At 43.5% G+C, this 23,139-nt stretch overlaps 1 protein-coding gene across 1 annotated transcript; it reads left to right on the forward strand.

Annotated features, from left to right (window-relative positions):
- Positions 1–12,010: 12,010 nt before the first annotated feature.
- LOC309341852 (protein NDNF-like) lies at positions 12,011–20,102 on the forward strand. Its single transcript, XM_081861695.1, has 4 exons — positions 12,011–12,386; positions 15,003–15,195; positions 17,584–17,717; positions 18,344–20,102. The coding sequence occupies exons 2-4, from the start codon at positions 15,011–15,013 to the stop codon at positions 19,693–19,695; spliced, it is 1,671 nt and encodes a 556-aa protein (XP_081717821.1). The 5' UTR covers positions 12,011–12,386; positions 15,003–15,010; the 3' UTR covers positions 19,696–20,102.
- Positions 20,103–23,139: the final 3,037 nt, after the last annotated feature.

A 23,139-nucleotide genomic window follows, 5' to 3' on the forward strand; every position in this document is an offset into this window, starting at 1 on the left:
CAGAGGGATTTACTGGCATATATCCACAGCCCCATCTTTGAACTCCCCAACAAACCCTTATTTCTCCCTCCCCCATCACACAAATAGTCAGTTTTACAAAAGAGCTTGTTAAATTCAACACGACGCAACTTGAAGAAGAAGACAAGCAGAACTATTACAACCACAGTGCGTTCACAAACCTCAATTGCCAATTCTCATCATTGTTGGAGTTTTAGTTGTGCACTGGAGCTACAGCAAAGGTTTCTAATCCTCCTGGAAATAATAATATGCATGTCAAAAGCATTTTTAGATATTAATCTTTAGGAGGGGATTGGATTTTACAGGATTAGATTAGGCTCTTTTAAAAATTCTATTTGTGGTTTTTGTTTTTAAGGGCTGAGCATGAGCAACAGAAACAAACCCCTCTAAAAATTTCAGTGCTGATTGATATCAGGAACATCAACAGCATAAGAGACCAGGGATTAGCCAAAATCTGCACTGTGAAACAATATGTGTCTGTGAATGCTCTAACAAAAACTTCATAGTGTTTTTGTTTGTTTTTTTACCAAACCATGGTAGCTGGCCATAATGGAAAAAAACTTGCTTGTTTGCTTAAGATCATAGAAGGATTCCTTCCAGTGAATTTGTCACAGATACAATCAAAACCTCTTGAATAAATTTTGTGTGTTTTATGGAAGTGGTGGGTTTTGTTGTTTGTTGCTTTTTTAAAAAAAACCACACACCTCCTTTTAACAACCCTTACAGATATTTTACTGCAACAGAACCCTTCAAAATCTCCTTGATTTTTAGGAGCTAACTGCATGTAAAAACCGGATGCATGGCAGAGAACCTGAACACTCTTTAAAATTATCACAGGAAAGGTTCATCTCAAGCAGAGAAGTGAGGCAGAATAGATGCTTATCCCATTTTCCATGGATCCTCCACTCCAAACCCTGCTCCCCTCACAGCTTTTCCATCTATGGGCTCCAATCCTGGGACCGAAAAGGAAAATACATGACTGGAACCTGATATGAGGACGTTGGGTGGGCGGCTTAAGCACTCCCTTCCTCCCCCCCCAGTGGCTCCTTATATTAAAAACAGCATCCAGGCTCTCTTATGGAAGCAGGTGTGTAATATGTAGTTAGCCAGCTACCTTAGGTGAAATTTGGCAGACCCTCTGCTTTTGGAGATGTGCAGAATCCCCCCCCCCAAAAAAAATTGCTGTGACTTTTATGAAAAACTGTTTTGTACTTTCCTTTCTTTTGCTCAAGCAGCAGCACATCCACCCCATTTTATCCTGACATCCAGGTGCAGTTTGGTGCCAAATCTCTCGCCGGGTGGAGAAATGTCTTCTCCTGTTGAAATCCCAGTACACATGCATCTAATGATGGGGGGAGGGGAAATAGGTGACACCCCTCAGTGTTGCTCAAACTTGGGTCCCCAGCTGTTGTCAGACTACAACTCGCATCATCCCTGACCACTGGTCCTGCTAGCTAGGGATGTTGGCAGTTGTAGTCCCACAACAGCTGGGGACCCAAGTTTGAGAAACAAATAATTTGATCCATATTAACAGTGGACATAGGTTTCAAATAGGTTTGTGGTGCATCTCCCTGAGAAATGTTGCTTCTGGAAACTCCTTTAGCTTCTCTCAAAATTCCTGAGACCCTTTGCTCAAGATGGAAACTCCAACTTTTCACTCAAAACATTGTTGTAAGATGGGGTAGACAGCACGGTGCCCCCTGGATGCTGTTTGACTACAACTCCCATCATCCCTGACCATGAGCCATGCTGCTAGGGGCTTATGGGAGTTGTAGTTCAACAGCATATGAGGTGCAATGCTGGCTACCTCTGGTGTAAGAGACCTAGTGACAATGGTACACCATACAAACAATTTGAAAACAAATTCCTTGAGACAAATTGAATTTATGGCATTTGTTTTATTTATAGATTGTCTTAATGTCAATGCACACAAGGTGATTTAAATTATGAAGTACTAAGAACAAGCAAACCAAGAGATGTTTTGCTGCTCATGCTGATTACAAAATATAGAATGCCAGAGATTAGTTCAGGAACTGAAAAGACCCCCTGGGCCAAGTTCATGGCCAATGTGAAATCTGAATTGTGGACTTTTTCCTCCTGCCCCTAAAAAACTGCATGGTGTAATTCACAATGTCTTCAGCACAAACCTTGACCAAATCCACCCATTTTCTTCATTCTCCAAAGTGTCAGCCACCATCTGGCTACAATTTTTTCCACATGCTTCCTTTCGACTGATACAGAAGGGAGGGGAATAAGATCACAATTGCTCCTTCATCTGATTTCCCCAGATACTATTCCCCATTCCATTTTTCTTCGGTATGTGATTAGAGATTATGCTCGCTCAGAATTATGTGTCTTTGAAACGGGACCTATCTCTTCACCTAACTTTCTCGCAGCATCTTTTTCAAAAGATGTTTATGACCGCAGGGTTAATTCTTATCAGTTTATCTACAACACAATTCTTTGCTGGGAGCATTGAAATATCAGGACAGAAATTCGCCCAGTTCAAGAGATGCATGACTACCATCCCCAAGTCCTTTCACTTTTCGCCAAATTCCTGCTGTGGTTCGAATTAGCTTTGAACATGATTTTAGATCCCATTTGGGGGCCATGTCAAGAAAAGGAAACACAAGAAACTGAATCAATTCTTACCAAAATAATTTTAACTTCCATTGAAATTCCTACGGACATTTCACCTCGGTTGGAACCTGAAAATTCATCCTAAAGTTATGCTCGAAGTGAAATGTTGAATCAGTTCCATTATAGCATATCACAGTTGGCTAACTATGGGGTTAGCAAAACAAAACAAGTAGAAATCTGACCCTGCCTTTTAGCTTATGTAAATGATGGTTGCTAACCAAGTGCCCTTCAGATACTGTTAGACTCCAACTCCCATCCGCCCCAGCCAGCATGACCAACACTCAAGGATCATGGGAGGTGTAGTCTAGCATCTTTTGGAAGGCCACAAGTTAGCCACTCCTCATATAAATGAAAGAGTCAGACTTCCAGCAGACCAAGCGTTATTCAGGAAAGATTTGTGGTCTTGAAGGTGACACAACAATATCTTAGACAAGAATTCTGAGCAGGTGAATTCATCACACCATGTGTCTTGGTTGTAACAGCGACTCATTATACTTAAGTTTTCTTTTAGATGTGTCTATTGTTATCACAATAAAACAAAAATGACAACATGGGAGGCTGTGGAGCATGGGGAGGCTCACAAAGTGAAGCTTCTCTCTCAAGTTCTGTGCTATTTGAATGAACTACAGATTTTAATTTAGTGGTGAATATTTATTTCAGTCATATTTACGTGAATCTATGAAAATGCTATCAGTCAACACAGAAAATTGAAACTGGGTAAGCAATAGCATAAGAAAGAGGATTATAGGGCTGTAGGGAGCAAACTCCACTGTTTTCACACTTCTTAATGGATGACAAATGGGTTTTAAGTGGAGAAGATTCCATTTCTTGGCAGGTTGCTCAAACTCCTTCTACCCTTAATTCTTTTCTTTAGCTCCGAGCCTGCAAAATAGGCTTAACAGTTTCCTTGCTTTTGCAAAACCAAGGAAGTGATCATGCACGTCTTGCAATTAGAAGAGGTGGCAAAATCATCAGCATCTGTTAGATGTAAGGCTAACATATTCATTAAATTCCTACAATCAAATGCTGTTGTTTACATGTCTCTCCTGAGGGAATGGAAAGGAAGAAAAGGAATAGCAGCCACCTAACCTCCATGCGGTATAAAATATTCATAGTGGCATGGAGCATCTGAACCCTCACGCTTAAAGAAATATATAGGGCAGGGGCAGCAAATGTGATTGGATTTCTTGCAATCTAATCATTTTGCCCCATATGCGGACCCCAATCTGTTTAGGATTGTTAAAATTCCAAGGTATTGTATCTTGCCTTCCCTGGAGAATGCTGGGAAGAATTACAGACAGTGTCTGGAACAGATGGGATGTCAGGGACAGAAAGGCAGCAAAATTTGAAAAAAGGGGGGAAAGGGGGAGGAAAGAGAGGACCGTTATTAACACTTTCTCTGCCTGCCACCCTTAGAAGGGGTCATATATGGAAGCGACCAAATGTAATCACTGGAGCTTCTCAGAGCACTGTCAAACATGCATAAACCAAGAAGGAAAATGATTAGAAAGTGGCTCAGCCCCATATTTTTAAAAGTAATTTTATCAGTTTTCATAGGTGTATATAGAAATATAGCTACAGAACAAAACCTGGTCATAACACCCCTCCCTCCCTCCCTCCCTCCCTCCAATTCACCAGCAACAAGACAAGTATTTGTCTTTATAATTTCCCTTTTAATGTTAGTTTTTCTACAAAGTTTCTCCTATGCGATTCTGCATATTTTTGAGAATCAGGGGAAGTTAGAAAGATCACCCAAGCAGCTGAGTGCAAAGTTTTAATGAGGCATGCAAGGAAGTCATTGCTGCGAAAAAGAGAAAGATTTACAAAACAGTAGGTGATACAAGAGTTCCTGCTACTTTCTTATTAGTACATGTCACCTATCCGGACATGTGGGAGCTGAGATTGCAAACGTGTGTCCTTTTCACCTATGTTTGACATGAATGACCTTTGGAATGTTGTTAAATAGCTGTTTCTCAGTCTCTTATGGATAACTTTAATGTTCTATATATTTCTTTATATACTGTTAATCGCATAGAAGCAGTATTACCTTCAAGCAGTCTATATGCTTTGTTAAAGAAATACAAATAAAATAAATCTCAAACGGGGGGACGACTCTAGCAAACAGCAGAGAGGCTGGCTGTGTGTCATGCCCCCCTTAAAGGCCCCTCCTGTCCTCAGGCCCTGTTGCTCGTATTGAAATAAGGTGCAGTCAACTTCTGAACATGGAAGGGAGGGGAAAACTTCTGCCCTTTGTCAAAGGCTGCAAAACATATTCAAATGCATAACTCTCTGCACTGCCAGAACGTCATAGAAAGAAGGCTAGTCTGGCCTAGTGTCTGCTATGCTTTGGAGCCCCCAGTGCATCTGGCCAGACAGAGGTACTGCAGCTACTGGAATGCGTCAGGTGACACACAGGGCCAATGGGGAACTACTTGGCCATAGAGAGCCTCTGGCTTTAGCTTGGCTCCTCAAACTGAGAGCAACTGGCCCTTAGTGTGAATGTTGTGGTGTATCAGATTGCCACTCCCTACTTGTCATGGGAGCAGGTGGCGCTATGGTCTAAATCACTGAGCCTCTTGGGCTTACCGATCAGAAGGTCAGCAGTTCGAATCCCCGTGACGGGGTGAGCTCCCATTGCTCTGTCCCAGTTTCTGTCAACCTAGCACTTCAAATGCATACCAGTACAAGGAGATAAATAGGTACCACTGCGACAGGAAGGTAAACAGCATTTTCATGTGCTTTGGCACTTGTCACAGGGTTCTGTTGTGCCAGAAGCACTTTAGTCCTGCTGGCCACATGACCTGGAAAGCTGTCTGCAGACAAACGCCAGCTCCCTCAGCCTGAAAGCGAGATGAGCGCCACACTCCATGGTCTCCTTTGACTGGACCTAGCTGTCCAGGGGTCCATTACCTTTACCCCTGCTTGTCAACTCAGCTGGGCTACTTGCCCATTGCTGGTCTTGCTTTGTCTCCTCCTGCCTGGCCACCTGGCAATGGCTGCAGCTCTGCTTGCCCAGCTCAGAATGAGCCTTGCCTGCAGATCACCAGGTCTTGCTTAGTTTTAAATGTTTAATGTTTTATTATGTTTTGAATGTGCTGGAAGCTGCCCAGAGTGACTGGGGCAACACAGTCAGATGGGCAGGGAAGAAGAAGAAGAAGATGATGATGAAGAAGAAGTCATTAATAGTAGCATTTATTTTTTTATTTAAATAATCGACATGATGTATCGTATTTTTCACTCTATTAGACGCACCGAACGATAAGACTCACCTAGTTTTTAGGGGAGGAAAACAAGAAATAAGAAAGCAACGCAAAGCATCCTGAGCTAAGAGGGAGCGCTCTGTTCCTTCCCCCACCTCCTGCAAAAGCCAGGGATAGCCGCATGAAGCCTCCACGGGGCAGCAGGATGAAGGCTCCCCGCTCCCTTGCAGAGGCTTCGCACAGCGAAGCCAGAACAGCTAGAGGGAGTGCTGTGCAGAGCCTCCCGCCTGCATTAGCTCCATAAGATGCACACACATTTCCCCTTACTTTTTAGGAGGGGAAAAATGTGTCTTATAGAGCGAAAAATACGGTAAATAGACACAATCTCATGGATATTGCCTCATGGTAAGCTGTGTAAACTATATCAGGATCACACACATTTCTCCCATGGGGGAGAGATACTAACTGCCCTTTTCAAAGGCCCTAGAACATACAAAAGTCACTTTATCATTCTCTAGCTGCCATGCATCATCTCCCCACCCCCATCAATTGTTTGTAGCCAATGGCCATTACACATTACAATACAATGTGAACACAAATCGCACAGCTGCAAAACAGAAAAAAGCATACATCATCTGCAAAGCAGCACTTGGCAAGCCTATATTCAATTTATACATTTGGTTTTTTAAATCCCCTGCTTTTGGGTAGTAATTAAAAGGACTTAACATTGTTGTTCAAGTGGTATATTGAATGCATTAGCGTTGATCTTTAAGTGCATGCATTTATTGAAGGGTGGGGCAAAGGATTAGTTCTGTTTGTGTTAGTTTAATCCATTTGCATGTACGACAGCAACACTGTAGCTCAGAAGCAAAAAATAGGATCACCCTGTTAAGATGATGCACAGATTACTGGGTAACACACAGTGCTATGTGATCTTTTGCAATTTTCAGGAGGAGGTTGAGGAACGCATGATCTCGCAGGGGTGAGACAAAGGCAGCAGCCCTAAGAATTAATGTTAGCCAGAAGTAAAGTTCTACTCGAATACAATGGAAATAAACACAGCTACACTCCAGAAAGCAAAAAAGGGGGTTGCAGCTTTCTGGTGATACTGAGCAAAGCTTATAGGCACAAGCTAATGTACAAGTTAAGGTACAAGACACAAGTTAATGTATACTCTAAGCAGCTCAAAGCTTGGCTAGGCAAATTCCTCTGTAGCTTGCAAAGGCACATTTAATATTTAACGTATTTACAGAAATAATTTATACTTCTGGATGTTTATAGGTAAATGTTCCTCCCAGTTCTATTAAAATTAATAGGTTTTTGAAGCACACTTGGCACTTGAATATTGATTGCGAGTAAGGAGAAATTTATGTAGATAAAATGAATTTGGTTATATTATTTATTATTAATACAAAATTATACGCTTCTGTGAGTAACTTATTGATTTGCTTATATGCTGTTAATATTTCTCATGTGCTGTATGAGGTACTTATGTGTGTTAGCATGTGTTTAAGCACAATATTAGTATTCACTTTAAAATGAATTATTTGTAAAGGGGGTTATTATTATTATTTTTTAGACAGGAAAAGTTGTACCCAAAAAGACAGAAGATTGTGCCATTCAAAGATATCCAACATCCCTTCAGGCATTATAATACATACAGCACACATATAATGGGGGAGGGTAGTACATTAACCTCCAACCCCTCTGTCAATGTCAGTGTTGTCCTCCGTGGACTGGAGGTCAACCTTCTGAAATGGAGAGCATCTCCTACTTTGGGGCTCTAATGTTCCAGGGTTCTAAAATACATAAAAATCCTCATTGTGTACAGTGGTACCTCAGGTTACAGACGCTTCAAGTTACAGACTCTGCTAACCCAGAAATAGTACCTCCGGTTAAGAACTTTGCTTCAGGGTGAGAACAGAAATCACGTGCCAGCAGCGGGAGGCCCCATTAGCTAAAGCGGTACCTCAGGTTAAGAACAGTTTCAGGTTAAGATCAGACCTCCAGAACAAATTAAGTACTTAACCCCAGGTACCACTGTACAGGAGGTCCCCCATTTCAAACGCTCACCTTCAATATATGAAGGGTTGAGTGCAGCTGCCCCTCCTCTCCACAACAATGCTAGTTACTTGGTTGAAAACTACACCCGAAGATGATTTCATTTTGCCATCATGGTATGGAGCAGCAAAGGGTTGTGATCCTGAGAGTCACACCCTGCTTCTTCAGACTGAGGAGTCCGAGTCAGAGGGATCATAGCATGCAGAGCCCACACCAAGAAGCATAACTAGAAGAAGATTATGATGATGATGATTTGAATTTATATACCGCCCTATACCCGGGGGTCTCAGGGTGGTTCACAGAATAAAATCAAGATATAAAACCACAAAATACCTACTAAAAATAAAAACAACAACCCAATAGCCCCCTCCAAAAAAAACACCTTATAAAAGGGCATAGGCTGTAAACTGGATCAACCAAAGGCCTGGTTAAAAAGGAACGTCTTTGCCTGATGCCTAAAAGTGTATAATGAAGGCACCAGGCAAACTTCCCCTGGGGAGAGCATTCCACAGACAGGGAGCCACTGCAGAGAAGGCCGCTCTCATGATACCACCCTCTGGACCTCTCATGGAGAAGGCACACGAAGGACGGCCTCAGAAGATGATCTCAGGGTCCAGGTAGGTTCATATGAAAAGAGGCTGTCCTTGAGGTATTGTGGTCCTGAGCTCATCATGAGACCATCTCTTTCCAGCCCAGCGATGTCACATTGCTGTCCTCTCAACTCAGATGATTCCATCACAGAAGTCTCAGTACAACCAGAATCTCCCCATTCGTCCTCAGAGTAAAAGGCTGCTGGAGCAGACTGGGCTCCTTTAACTTGAAGAAGCACCTTTCAGTGAAAGGGGGAGCTTGCCACTGAAACAGCACGCTTCTTCTTTATGAAGCAGCACTAGATATCTGCTTTTTAAATGTCTTCATTTATAGTGCAGTGCCAGAGCCTTGCCTCAGATGAGGGCAGTGCTTGTGTCGCAATGCGAAGGGCCTCTATTACCCCCTTGAAAACATGACTATCTTGCAGGATAAGCTGAGATCTCGACAATATCTTGTGGTATTTATTTATTTTGGTCAAAAACCAATTGCGGAGGAAAGAAAACAGAATACATAAAACACAGTATGATACATTAAGTACAAAATTAAATATATTGTACTTTTTAAAATTCTATATCTAATATTGTACTTAATTTATCAAACAGCAATATCTGGAAGGCTAGAAGTTCTCTACTCCTAGCCTATCCAACGGAAGGGTTGAGATAAACCTTTTGAGGCAGAGTTTTGAAAAATGAGAATAGATAAGTGCTATGCATGGACATTTGTCACTCTGGAGAGCGAGGATTTAATGTTTGAGACATTCTCGCTTTAAAAACTCACATATGATTTTTGATCCAGATTATCTCTATATGTTTGCATTGTAGAACATAAGAACATCAGGAAAGCCCATTCCCCCTCCTTTTTTTTCCTTTGGAGGGGGGAGAAATTTTTTAAAAAGGTGTCAAGCAAAAAGGTCCCTGGAAATATATTCCTACACATAGGTAGACTCCATCCATTTTGGAGGGGCTATCATGTCTGATAACAATTCACTTCTGTCCAAAGTGGGATGGGATAAAACATTTGTCTGGTTTCCCAACAGTGAGAGAAACACAGAGGGTTCAGATGCAGCCGGATCAAATCATACAGATTGTGAAGTGTTTTGGGATGAGGTGGTCTGTTTTTACAAAGCAGCAAAGCTGAATCCAAATGAAATCTGATGGCCATTACATGGTCCTAGCTTCTATCTCCCCAGCAGCATCACCACTTATTTTAACCTTGGTTTCCAGCTGCAGTATGTGGGGAGGCCAAAATACACTTAACTAAATAGGAGCATCCATATGGGGTGTTTAATAATAAGGTCATAACCACAGCCCAAAGGATTATTGGTCATCCCCTCCCATCTTTGGAAGAACTGTACGGTTCCCGTTGTCTTAGGAAAGCAAACAATATCCTGCAGGATGCATCTCACCCGGGACACAGTCTGTTTGTACTACTGCCTTCTGGCAGGAGATACAGAAACATCAAGTCAAGGACAAATAGACTGAAAAATAGTTTCTATCCAAGAGCTGTGGCCTTCTTAAATGCAGTAACTCGATAGTGTGACCTGGGAGTTTGATGGGTGTGGGTGTGGGTGTGGCTGGAATGTGGTTTGTTTGGTTGTTGTTGTTGTTTTGCTTTTGTTGTTTTTAAGGGATGGCATCCAATTTCGTTGCACTTGTGCAATGTTGCACTTGTGTAATGACAATAAAGAATCTATCTATCTATCTATCTATCTATCTATCTTAATCCTGGTTTAATGCAGATCATCAATGCCATATTGAGGGAGCAGGGCATCCATTGAGGTGTTGTTTGTGGGTCAGCCAGAAGGTCAACCAGCTTTTGGAACCCCTCCCAAGCTGATCTCAACCTGACTGCCACAAATTTTACATATATGAATAGGATCACAACTGATAATTGAGACGTGACTAGACAAGATTCATTCGGGGGGGGGGGAGTGCATTAATTTCTGCAGCGAGCAACCTAAAGAAAGGTCCACAACATATTGTGTGCAGAGGAAGAAGGCAACATGGAAGATATGCTAAAGGATGCAAGAGACCCATAAGCTGAAGCTCAATCCAGATAAGGCTCGGGCACTGTTAGTGGCTGGTTCTCTAGACCAGATGGATGGGAGGTTGCCTGCTTTTGATGGGATTGCACTTCCTCTGAAGGAGCGGGTACATAGTTTGTGGGTACTCCTGGATCCTTTGCTGTCACTTGAGGCTCAGGTGGCCTCTGTGGTGTGGAGTGCCTTTCATCAGCTTCAGCTGGTGGCCCAGCGATGCCCCTATCTGGACACGGACAGCCTAACTTCTGTTGACTATGTTCTGGTAACATCTAGGTTAGTTTACTGCAACCCATTATACTTGGGACTGCCTCTGAAGATGGTTTGGAAATGTCAGTTGGTCCATAATTCGGTGGCCAGGTTGCCCACAGGCAAGACAGTTTGAGCATATAATGTTAATCCTGGCCCAACTGTACTGGCTGCAAATTTGTTTCTGGCCCCAATTCAAAGTGCTGATTTTGACCCTATCAATCCTTATATGGCTCGAGACCACAGTACCTCAAGGTACCACCTCTCCCCTCAGGAACTTCTCCCAGACTTTGCAAGCATCATCTGAGGCCCTTCTTCGTGTGCCCCCTCCACAAGAGATCTGGAGGGTGGCAACATGAGAATGGTCCTTTTCTGAAGTGGCTTCCCATTTGTGGAATGCTTTCCTCAGAGAGGCTCACCTGAAACACTCATTACATGTTGGCCTTTTAAATGTGTTGATGGGGGGGGTTGGTTGGCTGGTTTGTGCTTGTTTTATTATGTATCTTGTGTTCTCATTTTGTATTTTTGTGTTGTGAATTGCCCTATGATCTTCAGCTGAAATTTAATTAATTAATTAATTAATTAATTAATAATCCCATGTGTACTTATCTGGAAGTAAGTCCCATTGAACAAATGGGTCTTACATGCTTAGAATCCAGCTGCAAATTATTTTAAGTTTTAATTAAATATAATTCCTACAGGTCTGATAAACCCATTTTATTTTTATTGAAGCTATCACAATAGACTTTTAGGAGTGTCTTTGCTCTGAATCATGGGGGTTGAAACCTTCCCCCCCCCCCTAATATGATAGTTTTGTCTCAGCAAGGTCTTCTTAATTTCCAGCTGATTCTCCATCCTGTGTGCCCATTCTACAAACCTTAGGCTTGGGCTTAGATGTATACAACAGGTGTGTGTTGTTGTTTTTAATCCACCCATTTATTCACGTTTGTTGATATTTACTGTCAAAGAACAGTGAGTTCTCCAGTTCCAAATGACTCTGATGCAATGCTGATAGCAGAACACTTTAGAAGTAGGAAAGGTCCCTGCCCATCCAATTGAAATGACGCGGGGACATAACCAGGCTGTAGGCTACCTAATACTACAAAAGGGTTAAATGAGCACACACACACACACACACACCTCCCACACAGACACGCTTTTGCATTTCTGTCAAAGACCCACTCTCTAAGCAGCCAACCGTGGGGGCATGGCGCTCCCTTCTAGCTGAGCTGCCTGCCTATCACTTTCCACAAGGAAGAAGAAGAAGAAAATTGCTCTCAAAATACAAAGTTGTAACATATTTGTACAAGAGGTATAGGAAGGGGACCGTTTGGTTTTGAGGAGATCCATATTGCAGAGGCTTAAAGAAAAACAAAAGAACTTTTCTCTCTTCGCCTATAAAACTAAAAGCTTTTATTTTTTTAATCCTTCTGCTTGAAACATATGGAAAAGTCAGTTCGGTCCTATAAAAACAGGTTTCCCAGTTGTGTTTTTCATCTGCCAGCGAAGATCTCAAAAAGTCTGGGTCAGAGTGTTTCATTTGGATTTCTGCACAGAGAGAAAGTTGCCAGGATAGCATCTGTCTAAAGGTAAGTGCAGTAAAATGGTTGGGTTCCTCCCTCTCGATTTATTTTGCATTTATTTATTTATTTTCACTGCCAAGAATCTGTTTATAGGTTTGTAGGTTTATGGGGATGGTATTCGATTTCAGATCAGCCTACAATATCTGTCTTTACCAGGCAAGAAGGCTTGGTCTGTGACTGCTGTTTACCTTTAAAGTATGGAAAACCTAAAGTTCATGTTGATTTAGAAGTTTGAGTATTTATGTTGACTTTATAAGATATGGATTGAGCAAACAAACTGCCAAAGGAATATATCAGTACATAGTGAGAATGTTAATATACTGTTATTCTTATTGAGGTGATTGAGATGCAAAAGAATTTGGCAAGCATCGTTCATTCATATTTGGACAGGGTTTTGTTTTTTTTATATGAACCATTTACTTCCCTGCTTCATATTTTATGAAGGCAACATAAATGCTATCGCTTTTGAGGGGTAGGACAGAATGTGATGCCACATTTCGTGGCTGATGAAAATTGCCTGTTCTTGCCATACATCACTGACAAGGATCAGACTTACAAATTCAGATGTAGTGCAGTGATACTACTACAGACTCAAGACATAAATATTAACCAGAATTCTAACAGTTAGTGGATTTGATCTACTGATCTTTAAAAAAAAAAAAACCTGCTAAATAATAAACGTCGTTTCTTTGTTCTTCTGTATTTATGGCTTATTCTCTCTCCTCCCACTGTTCGTGAATCAAATTTGCTAATTTATTGACTGTGTGTTACAGTTCAGTTTAAGGAGGCTTTCTCCCAAAATTGATACTGTTCTAAGAGCACCCCCTACCTACCAACACTTTGCTCTGCAGCTACAATGGTTGTCAGAAGTTGGCAGTTTTCCCCACTCTGACCCATACGCTGCTCTATTTTCTCTCTCTCTTAATCAATTAAAGCAATGGTCCTTCCGGATGACCAGTTTATGTTGTGACAAACGTGCTGCCATTTGCTTCTTCATTATATAACATCCAGACATTGCAAATTACCAGCACTCTGCCATAGAAAATGCAGCTCTTTTCCATGGCAAGTGGGATCGGTTGTGGTTGGACGTGTTGCCTGGGATGTGTCTGCAGGAGTGCCTATTGAACAATGCCTGTGACGTCACTCGTGCTAGGTGACATAGTTATAATAATAATAATAATAATAATAATTTATTATTTGTATCCTGCCCATCTGGCTGGGTTTCCCCAGCCACTCTGGGCAGCTTTCAACAAAGATTAAAAATACATTAAAATGTCACACATTAAAAACTTCCCTAAAGAGGGCTGCCTTCAAATGTCTTCTAAATGTCAGGTAGTTGTTTATCTCTTTGACATTTGATGGGAGGGCGTTCCACAGGGCGGGCGCCACTACCGAGAAGGCCCTCTGCCTGGTTCCCTGACAGCAACACACACACCCATAATTTCTTAACTCCAGTGCTCTTCTATCTACCTTGGGACACATCCAGACAATTAGTTCAAAACATTCCCAAACCAAGTTCCATTCAAAGACAATGATGTAAAACCCAGTGCACCCAGTCTGCAAGGGAATGTGGCCCACAGGCTGGAAAATATTTAGCACCCCTAAGAACCAATAGCTGCTCTGGACCAAAATACCTCAAGGACCGCCTCCCTCTATATAAACTTACCCAAACTCTGCAATCATCTTCTGAGGCCTTTCTTCATGTGCCTCTTCCATGAGAGGGTGACAAGAAAGGGCCTTTCCTGTTTGTGGAATGCTCTCCGCAGGGAGGCTCAGTTGGTTCATCATACACCTTTAAGTGCCAGGCAAAAACGTTCCTCTTTAACCAGGCCTTTGGCTGATTGACATCCAATGCCCTTTTAAAATGTGTTGGGGACCGGGGTGGGGTTTACTGGACTGTTTTTGTTTGTATTTTTATCATGTATTTTGTGTTTTTATATTGTGATCTTTTATTATAACCACCCTGAGACCTGCAGCTGTAGAGCGGTATATACATTTTAATCATCATCATCATCATCATCATCATCATCAGGGTATGAATATTGTTTTCCTTCTTTCAAAAGATTGACATATTGCCCCACATTCAAATAAGACCAAGGTGATGTACAATAAGACAATTTCCTATAAACCAGTCTTTCTATCATATATGTGCTGTATATGTGTGTGCATGCCATACCCTCCAACATTTCTCCAATAAAAATAGGGACGTCCTAAGGAAAAGCAGGGCATTCCGGGATCATATCAGAAACTGGGACGGCTTCTCTAATTCAGGGACTGTCCCTGGAAAATAGGGACACTTGGAAGGTCTGGCATGCATATGCGCGCGCGCGCACACACACACACACACACACGAATCCAATAAAAACAACATGTCAAAACAGCATTAGTTAGAAACCATTCAAGTGGAATCACAGGCCATGGAAAGCTTTAATAAATAGGTATGTTTGAACAGCCGGAGGAGGCATCACACAGTAGGTTTGCTGTATGTTTACATATGAAACTCAACTCAAATAGGGTCTGCCTGAGCTATTTGTCATCTGTGATCTGTCGTTTCTCAATAGCATGGTATAGAATTTAAGAAATCTTCTCCAGCCTTGGTAATGTGTTCCTTGCTTGTTGCAGTGCTCACGATGTCCGGGTCCCAGGCTTGCTTGCCCCCAGTGCTCCTCTTGGCCATGTACTTCTGCCATTCAACAGAGGTAGCGCACAGCATACAGCAAAACTTCAAGAGTGAGCTCCTCAACTTTTACCATACATTCATCCTCGCAGATGGCAAGGAAACCACAGTGCACCTCTTGGAAGATATACCCAAAAGGTAAAGGGAGCCTAATATGTCCTTTGATTTCATCCGAATTATTGCAGCCACACCACACCCTAAACCTCCTCTGGCTTGCAGGACATCTTCAGGAGAAGAAAAGGCTGAGGAGTAAACCCAGCACAAATCCAGAGTGGATTCCCTAAGATGGTTGGGTGGTGCCTTGAACGCCTCCTTCCAGCAACTCCTGCAGCCGAGCTGGTGCCAAACGTATTGCTCTGCTTTTCTTTAGAAAAGGAAAGAGCCACTAACCATCGGGAGCGGGGGGGAGAGAGAGAGCAAGTATTTGTTTACAAAAATCTGCTAACCACACAGGACATCATCCAATGCACAACCCTGAAATACCAGAGAGAGTGCATCCTTTTGTTGCATCCGGGTAAAATATGAAATCTGCAGCAAGCAACACACCCCATCTAAGATCAAAATTATACACTGTCGCTCTACAGCAGTCAGAAAAGCAAGCTTAAACAACTAACAAAATAGCTCCATTGTGTGCATACCCTCCAGAAATAAGTACCGTATTTTTCTGTGTATAAGACGACGCTTTTTGCTAAAAAAAAATAGGCAAAAATTGGGTGTCGTCTTATACACGGATAGTGAATGAAGAGGGGGGATGTGCGATTAATGGCAGCAGCATGCAGGAGATTGGCAGCAGCGATTGGGTGGGTGCGGCAAGGCCTGCTGGCGATTGGCTGTGGCTGCAGCAATTGGGAAAGCAACTGGCGGCTGTGGCAAGGTGGGCAGACAACTGGTGGCTGCGGTGAAGTGTGCAATCGGCAGTGGCAAGCGATCGGCAGTGGCAGGCAGACGGGTGAACGATTGGTGGAAGTGACCTCCCCCAACCCCCCAAAAAGCTAAACAACTTAATTTCTTAATTTTGGGTTTAAAAAAATAGTGGCCGTTTTATACATGGGGGTGTCTTATACACGGAAAAATACGGTACCACCACATTCCTTAGCAGCAGACTGCATCTCTTCCAGTTGGTGGGATGATGGACAAAGTTCTTCATTATTCATCTCCAGAAATGAAAGTGATCTGTGCTCTTTACGTATTTTTGCCTCAAGAATAGATAAGCAGACCCACATCTGACAAAATGCTAGCTCTATTTGTACTGGGGGTGAGGGAATCATTCCTGTGAATGCAGAACTTAAGGGAGCCAAATCTTAATTGGAGCCAAATCTAGAGGGACGTATTCCTGAGGAATGCAGTGATGCCAAACACAAACCCTGCAAATGTTAGCTTCCTCAGTTATCTCATAGGAGCCACAGAAAACTGAGAGAGAGTTGGGAAAGAAAAACAAGCAAAGAGAAGAAACTGGCTTGCATGAGCCCCTAACAACTTATAGTATCCTGAAGGAAAGTGTGGCCGACTGGCTGCAATCTCAACTGGAACCCTCCCATTGTGGGTTACAATGCAGAGATCTCATCTGAAGAAATTGTGGGTTACAATGCAGAGATCTCATCTGCAGTTTTTCATTATATTTCTATTATATATTGTTTCTACAAGTAACTGTATTATGCACCAGAATGTGAAGTTCTTTATTATCACCATTTTTGCAAGGAGGTTCTCTGCTCTGTCACCAGTAGTTCTCTGCTATTCCCCCGAGACACCAATTCATCACATTAGCACCTGTAAATCCAATGCATATTCATACATGAAAGCCAGCTGCTTTGCCTCAGACACAGGCACTGCAGAGAATGGGAGAGGAGCAAGGCCACGTAAATGCTACCAGGTTACATAATGTATAGCATGACCGCAAGAGCACATAGAAGAACTCTCAGAGGGGCAGTAAATGTGAAAAGAATAAATTGGGATAATCGGTTGTGGTTTTAAAATATGGCATCTATCCTCAGCTGAAGCAACGGGTTGAATTTTAAAATATTTGTTCGAAATGGACTTACAAAATCCATTTTATAAGTATCCTTGCTAAAAAGTGGGGCTCGCATTAAAAACAACACCTTATTAATCACATAGAAGTCACCCATCCAAAGCATTTGAAAACACATTCTACCTTCACAAAAGTCCGGATGTGAGGCATGCGACTACGTGATCAGACGATGTTACAAATCTCCCAGCCGGTCTCAGCAGTCACAAATTAAAAGACTTGTGCATGTGTGGCAGTAGTTTGCAAGAGCCCCTCTACTGGGATTGTGGTTGCTGTGAGTTTTATGAAGTTGTCTGCAGATTTGAGCTGAGATGTTACCTGGTGTGTCAGGTGAGTGGCACAGCCCCCCCTCAGTATCCACTGCTGTAGTTCCCAGACTTGTGAATGGGAAGAGCTCATTGATGCTGTGTGCATCTTCTCGAACTTGCTAGGGATGTCCCTTCTAGTGGAAGCCTACAGTGTACAATGACTCTCAAGGACTCTTCTTCTCCCTTCTTTCCAAGGTACTATTTTGTTTTAGAGAAAGGCAGGACCTCTGCACCATTCACTGTGAGAGTGACTCCGTGCGATGTCCCCATTGAGTGGAGCATCCGTGTCCATAAGACTTCAGCAAACTACCTTGGAAAAGCAGCACGTGGTAAGAGATGCATGCAAGGCCATGGATTAGGAGGGTCATCAATGTTAGCTAGCTATTCATAATGGTTGATACATCGCTCGGCTCTATTTTTCCTTCCCGACAGCAGAAAAAAATACTGGTATATTTGTCCCAAGTGAATCTCCACCCCCCACCCCCTGTCTCTCCTACTTCCTCATTCATCACTCTCATCGTCTCTCCTATGGGTGCTGCTCTGTGCCCTCTGTCTTTGAGCTCTTTGCTCTCCTACTTTCAAGGCTCGCTGGGTTCTGGGAGGAGGGGTATGGAATGCTTTCTAAAGACACTGTGTCCGTCAGCTGTCATCCCCTTGGTGTTTCTTTTCCCCCTTCCTCCTCCTCCTCCTTTTCTCCCATTATTTCTCAACTTTTGCCCTCATCTGCGTATGAGCTGTGACCTCCCTCAACCCCCTGTTGTAAATCTAAACTGCCTTCCTCTTCCTTCTCCCTGGAAGGGTCAAGCTGATTCCTCTTCTGCTCAGTCCCTGACACCCAGAAGGGAACAAGGCTTTCAGTCTGAAAAATGTTCTCCAAACCTAGCTGAACATTTCTGCCCATCCCCCAAAGAAGTGTGACTTTAAATATTTTTGCATTTCCATATGTCATTGACAGATGATTTGGACGTTCAGGAAGCCTTAAAGTTTCCAAAGACCATGAAGACCGTGTCTACTCTCTTCAGCTACAGAGGCAATTCTGTGGAGACATACATGGGGACATCTTACTATTCTGCTGTCTACGTGCTGGAATTCCTGTCCATTGAAAGAGACACCCAAATCACGGTGTATCTAACGACAGACACAACTTCTGAGCACCTGTATCCAGAACTCCCAACGGATCCACGCATAGATGTCATCGGCATTGGCCACACCACGGTAACCCTGGCTTGGAAGCAGAGTTCAACAGCCCTGCAGCACAAAGAAAATGTTCAGTATTGTCTTCTGGTAAACGAAAGGCATAACTACAAGAGCTTATGCGCAGCAGAAACAGCCCTAAGACCTTCTGGGGTGACGTCGCAGCAAGCGTTAGCGCTCTCACTGTCCCCGTATGTCCTGGACCCTCAGCAAGTGATGATCTCGCCCAACGGTGAACTGAGCCTTGTTAGCAAAGCTGGCAATGGGGAGGTGAGGCAGATATGTGTTGGCACCAAGAAGACCTACACAGTCACCAACCTGAGACCCAGCACTCAGTATTACTTTGATGTGTTTGTGGTCAACTTCCTCACCAACGCCAGTGCTGCCTACACTGGAACCTTTGCCCGAACTCTCGAGGAGCCGGAGCCCAAAGTCACCATCCTAAAGGATGGGAAGGTGATTCAGCTCACCCTGGATGGTAGGAAGCAAGCTCTCCATGATCTGCAGTACCAGGCTGTGCAAAAGCAGGTTCAGTTTGCTTTTCAGTCTTGCAGTGGCCAAATACGGGTCGAGATAGCCAGAGGTGGGAAAGTGCTCATGTCAGAGAGCTTTGCCGGCTTGAGGCACTTCATGCTGAAGGGAAGGCCGGGAGACCTTTACCTGGTGCACTTGGGTTCCACAGAACCTTCAAACGCATCTGTGAAGGTACAAGTGTCCTCTCTCTTCCACAGGCCTTTCTTCCCAGTCTTGCCAGAGAGTTTGAAAATCAAGTCATTCAGCAAGCTGAGGACTTGCAATTCGGTCACCATCGCCTGGCTGGGCACACAGCAGATGAGCAAGTACTGTGTCTACAAGAAACAGATTGAGGAAGACCAGGTGTGGATGGAAACCAGGAACGCCGACAGGTGCTCAGGGCCAGATTCAAGGCAAAAAGGCGACAAGGTGCTATGCAAATACTTCCACGATCTCAATCTCCGGCGAGCCGTGACAACCGAAACCATCAGCGGGCTTGAAGCAGGCACAGTCTACTTATTCGATGTTTACCTCATTGGGCCTTCTGGGATTCCTGTCAGATATTACAGCAAAGTGGTAAAGACGCGGAAGAAATGTTGAAGTTCTCCTTCAAAGATGGGTTCCTGAGTAATGACAAAGTTGGAGGAATTCCATGCACGAGCAGCATTTGTGACCCGCGCCACTCAAAACGTGCTCAGACTGGGACAGAAAACAGTGTTTTACGTTGCAAGATTTGAGAGGTGGAATCTCTGTGTAGAAAAGTAGACTTTCCCCCTGCAATTATATCTCGCTCTTATCTGCAATTTCATTGAAAGGGTTAAAAACAGAAGGGTGGTATCCAACTAACTTTTACTCAGAGCAGACCCACTGAAATTAGCACGTCTAACTCGGCCGTGTTCATTCTGTCGTGCTCTGGAACACAGGAAGCTGCCTTATCCCAAGTCAGACCACTGCCCTATCGAGCTCAGTATTGTCTACACGGATTGGTGGCAGTTTTCTAGGGTTTCAGACAGGTAATCTTTTCCAGACGTATCAGGAGAAGCCAGGGATTGAACCTGGGACCTTCTGCATGCAAAGCAGATGCTCTAATATTGAGTTACAGTCCAGACTACAGAGGCTGCTTCCTCATGGCTAAATTCCATGCAGTAGCAGTGCAATAGATAGGCCCACTATCTGGCTTTTCTCCCAGAAAGGGCACAGAAAGGGTAAATCTTAGTTGAACACCACCCAAAGCATTTATCTTCGAAACCTACAAAATCGAAAACTGGCGTGAGGGAGAGGATAATTTTAATGGACCTAAAGCAAACATACTTTGTAAGATATCTCTCCAATGAGAATTCAGTTCCCGGAATCCACTCCCTCTGCCTTTGGCAAAGTGCAGGTAACCTCAGCAGAGTCTGAGAGGACTTTCGCAGTGCAGACTGAAAAAGTGACCCACAAGAACTTTGCCTCACTGTCTGACAGTTGGGTATTCAGTGGGGATGAACTGTTACTCTTTTTTCCACTGTAGTAGTTTCTAATTTATCCCATACATAGAGCTTGGGAGAGCTAAAGGAAAGAAGGACGGTTTAAATTCAGCCAATTCTGTTACTACTCCACCTTGCAGGGACAAACCATGGGGGTTTCTGTACCCCATAGCTCCCATGTGGGTCTCATAATGCATTGGCTGTCCAGTGATTTGCAAGGCTGAATATACCTAGAATCATGTGCCAACAGCCCTATTCAGACGTTGCTCCTTCATAAGTTTCCCATTCCGTGGGTGAGGAGACATTAAGGAGAGATTAATGTCAGCCGTGGGGAGCCAGCTCTTCTCATGGAGTCTTGCTGTGTAATGAAGAACTCTACTTGCACAGGGTTCTGAATGGAGTAGGGCTGGCTCCCTGCTGCAGATATTTCACCCCAAAGCATGGATACTGTAGGGGCCAGACCATCAGGAATGTGTTGGGGAGGGTGGAGCCAGAAAGCACCCACTTGCTCACCACTTTTTTGCAATGAGAAATGTGTGAGTGAGAGAACCTAGGCCTAAAGAAACAAAGGCCCGAAGAACAGTGGTGACAGATAAACAAAGAAATAGGCAAACAGATCTATAAACTTTCCCAAGATGGTTTATAGAAGATCCCCATAGCATAATACTTCCCAGTCAGAGAAAATGCCATTTCCTTAGCCAAACCAGCGATTGATCTGCTAACCACGTCACTTTTTGGATTTGAGATATTTGAATTAAAAGAATTCACATTCAGGGCTGGCAGTAGGAAATAATTTGATGGGTCCGGATGTTTTCTGGAGTTGAGATCTGGAGTACCAAGATGGGTTAGAGACATTATTAACCCGCATCAGTGACACACAGGATGTTTATGCATTACCAGTTTAAATCACTGCTAGGGCATTCTTGTTCTCAACTTGGATTGAAGCAAGTTTGACTATTTCATAAGAAACAACAGGATAGAGATGGATTGTCAAACCAGTGGTGGGAGTAGTCCTGGCAATCCCATTGCCTGCCGATATCGGAATCCAGCATCTAAACTTGTGTTTTCCAGATTTGGGTAGCATTTCTCTGCGTTACACTAACGGATGAGACAGATTAGCTTTCTGCCGCCTCGTCCTTCCAAAACACACACCATAGTAGAAGTAAATTGGGAGAGAGGGTAGAGTTCACTCTTTCCTTAAACAATTGCTGGTGCTTTCTGAGGGAGGCCTTGGGAGGTATCACAGTATGAGAACTCTATTTCTATTACAGTTAAGACCTAAAAGCCACAAACCTTTGTTCTCTAAGTCTTCTGATCTCATACACTCTGAGCCTCATAAACAGCAGGTTAGGGAACTGGTCCAATCTCAACTGTCTCCATTTTGAAAGTTCATCACCTCCTCTCCCAGCCCAGACACTAACCTGTATAGAATTCCTGATGATCTTCACCTACCAGGCTAGTGCTTAAATGCAAGGCTAGGCTAGCATGCTTATATCTACATTTTAAACCTTGTTTTTATTTAAAAGAAAACATCAACCTACATTTGATTTAAAAATAAAAACAGAAACCTGGTTTTTATTTTTTTAAATTGCCAACGTTTATTCACTCAGTTCCTTTGTATTCTCATCTCTTGTGTTTATAGTGGAATAAGCTGTATCCTGCACTTGACTCATTGAAAGACTACTTTGCTTTTCCACTGTGCCACTCTTATTTAGTAATTCAGTAGTGTGAGTAGAACATGTCAGTAGTAAACAGTTATGGACAACTGTTGTTTATAGTTTGTTTCTTGAAGTCATGGCTAATGAACAGGGTTGTTGCTTTTTAGTAAAAGTGAAGAATGTTGGGAAGGGAAAGGAGTGGCAGGAGCTGGACTGAGGAGGAACGGTGGAGACCACCTCCCCATCCTGGCCCTTCCAGGGAGGAGGAAGAGGAAGACAGTATAGATTGACAACAGGGGTTTGAGGGAGGTCACAGCTCAGAGGCAGATGAGGGGGAAAGTTGGGAAATCATGGGAGAGGAGGAGGCAGAACCAGAGCTGCAGCTGGCTGACACAGTGTCATTAGAAAGCATCCCAGACCTTCCATCTCCCAGAACCTGGCGAGCCTTAAAAATAGGAGAGCAAAGAATTCAAAGACAAGAGGGTATGTAGCAGCACCTCTAAGGATATCAGGAAGTTACTCAAGAGCAATCAGGCAAATGCCTCCCTGGTCGGCTGTAAAGCCTCGTTATTGGTGCCAAAAACCCTTTACCATGCAGAGTGCCACTATTCCGTGGCTCGCTCATTCACTGGCAGAATCTGAGAGTGGGCGGTCCTTAAACTTTCCCCAGCAGAGTAGTTTCTTGACGCCCAATCTGCGCTTCCCCTCTCTGCGTGAAAGCCTACTGTGCAGGGAGGGCGTGGGTAACAGAGGACCTCTCTCCTCCCCGCTTTGCTCAGGCAAGGTGTCCTGGCACTGCCTCGCCTCCTCCGAGCCCTGAAGCTCCTCTCCACTGGAGGCGTGGTTACTCTCCTCTGCTGAGGAGGTGCTGCTTCCCACAATCTTTGGGGGTTCTCTGTAATCCATCCGGCTTTTCCCCT

The sequence above is a fragment of the Podarcis erhardii genome (genome assembly GCF_964252035.2).
Source record: "Podarcis erhardii genome assembly, chromosome: 5".
NCBI classification, from domain to species: domain Eukaryota; kingdom Metazoa; phylum Chordata; class Lepidosauria; order Squamata; family Lacertidae; genus Podarcis; species Podarcis erhardii.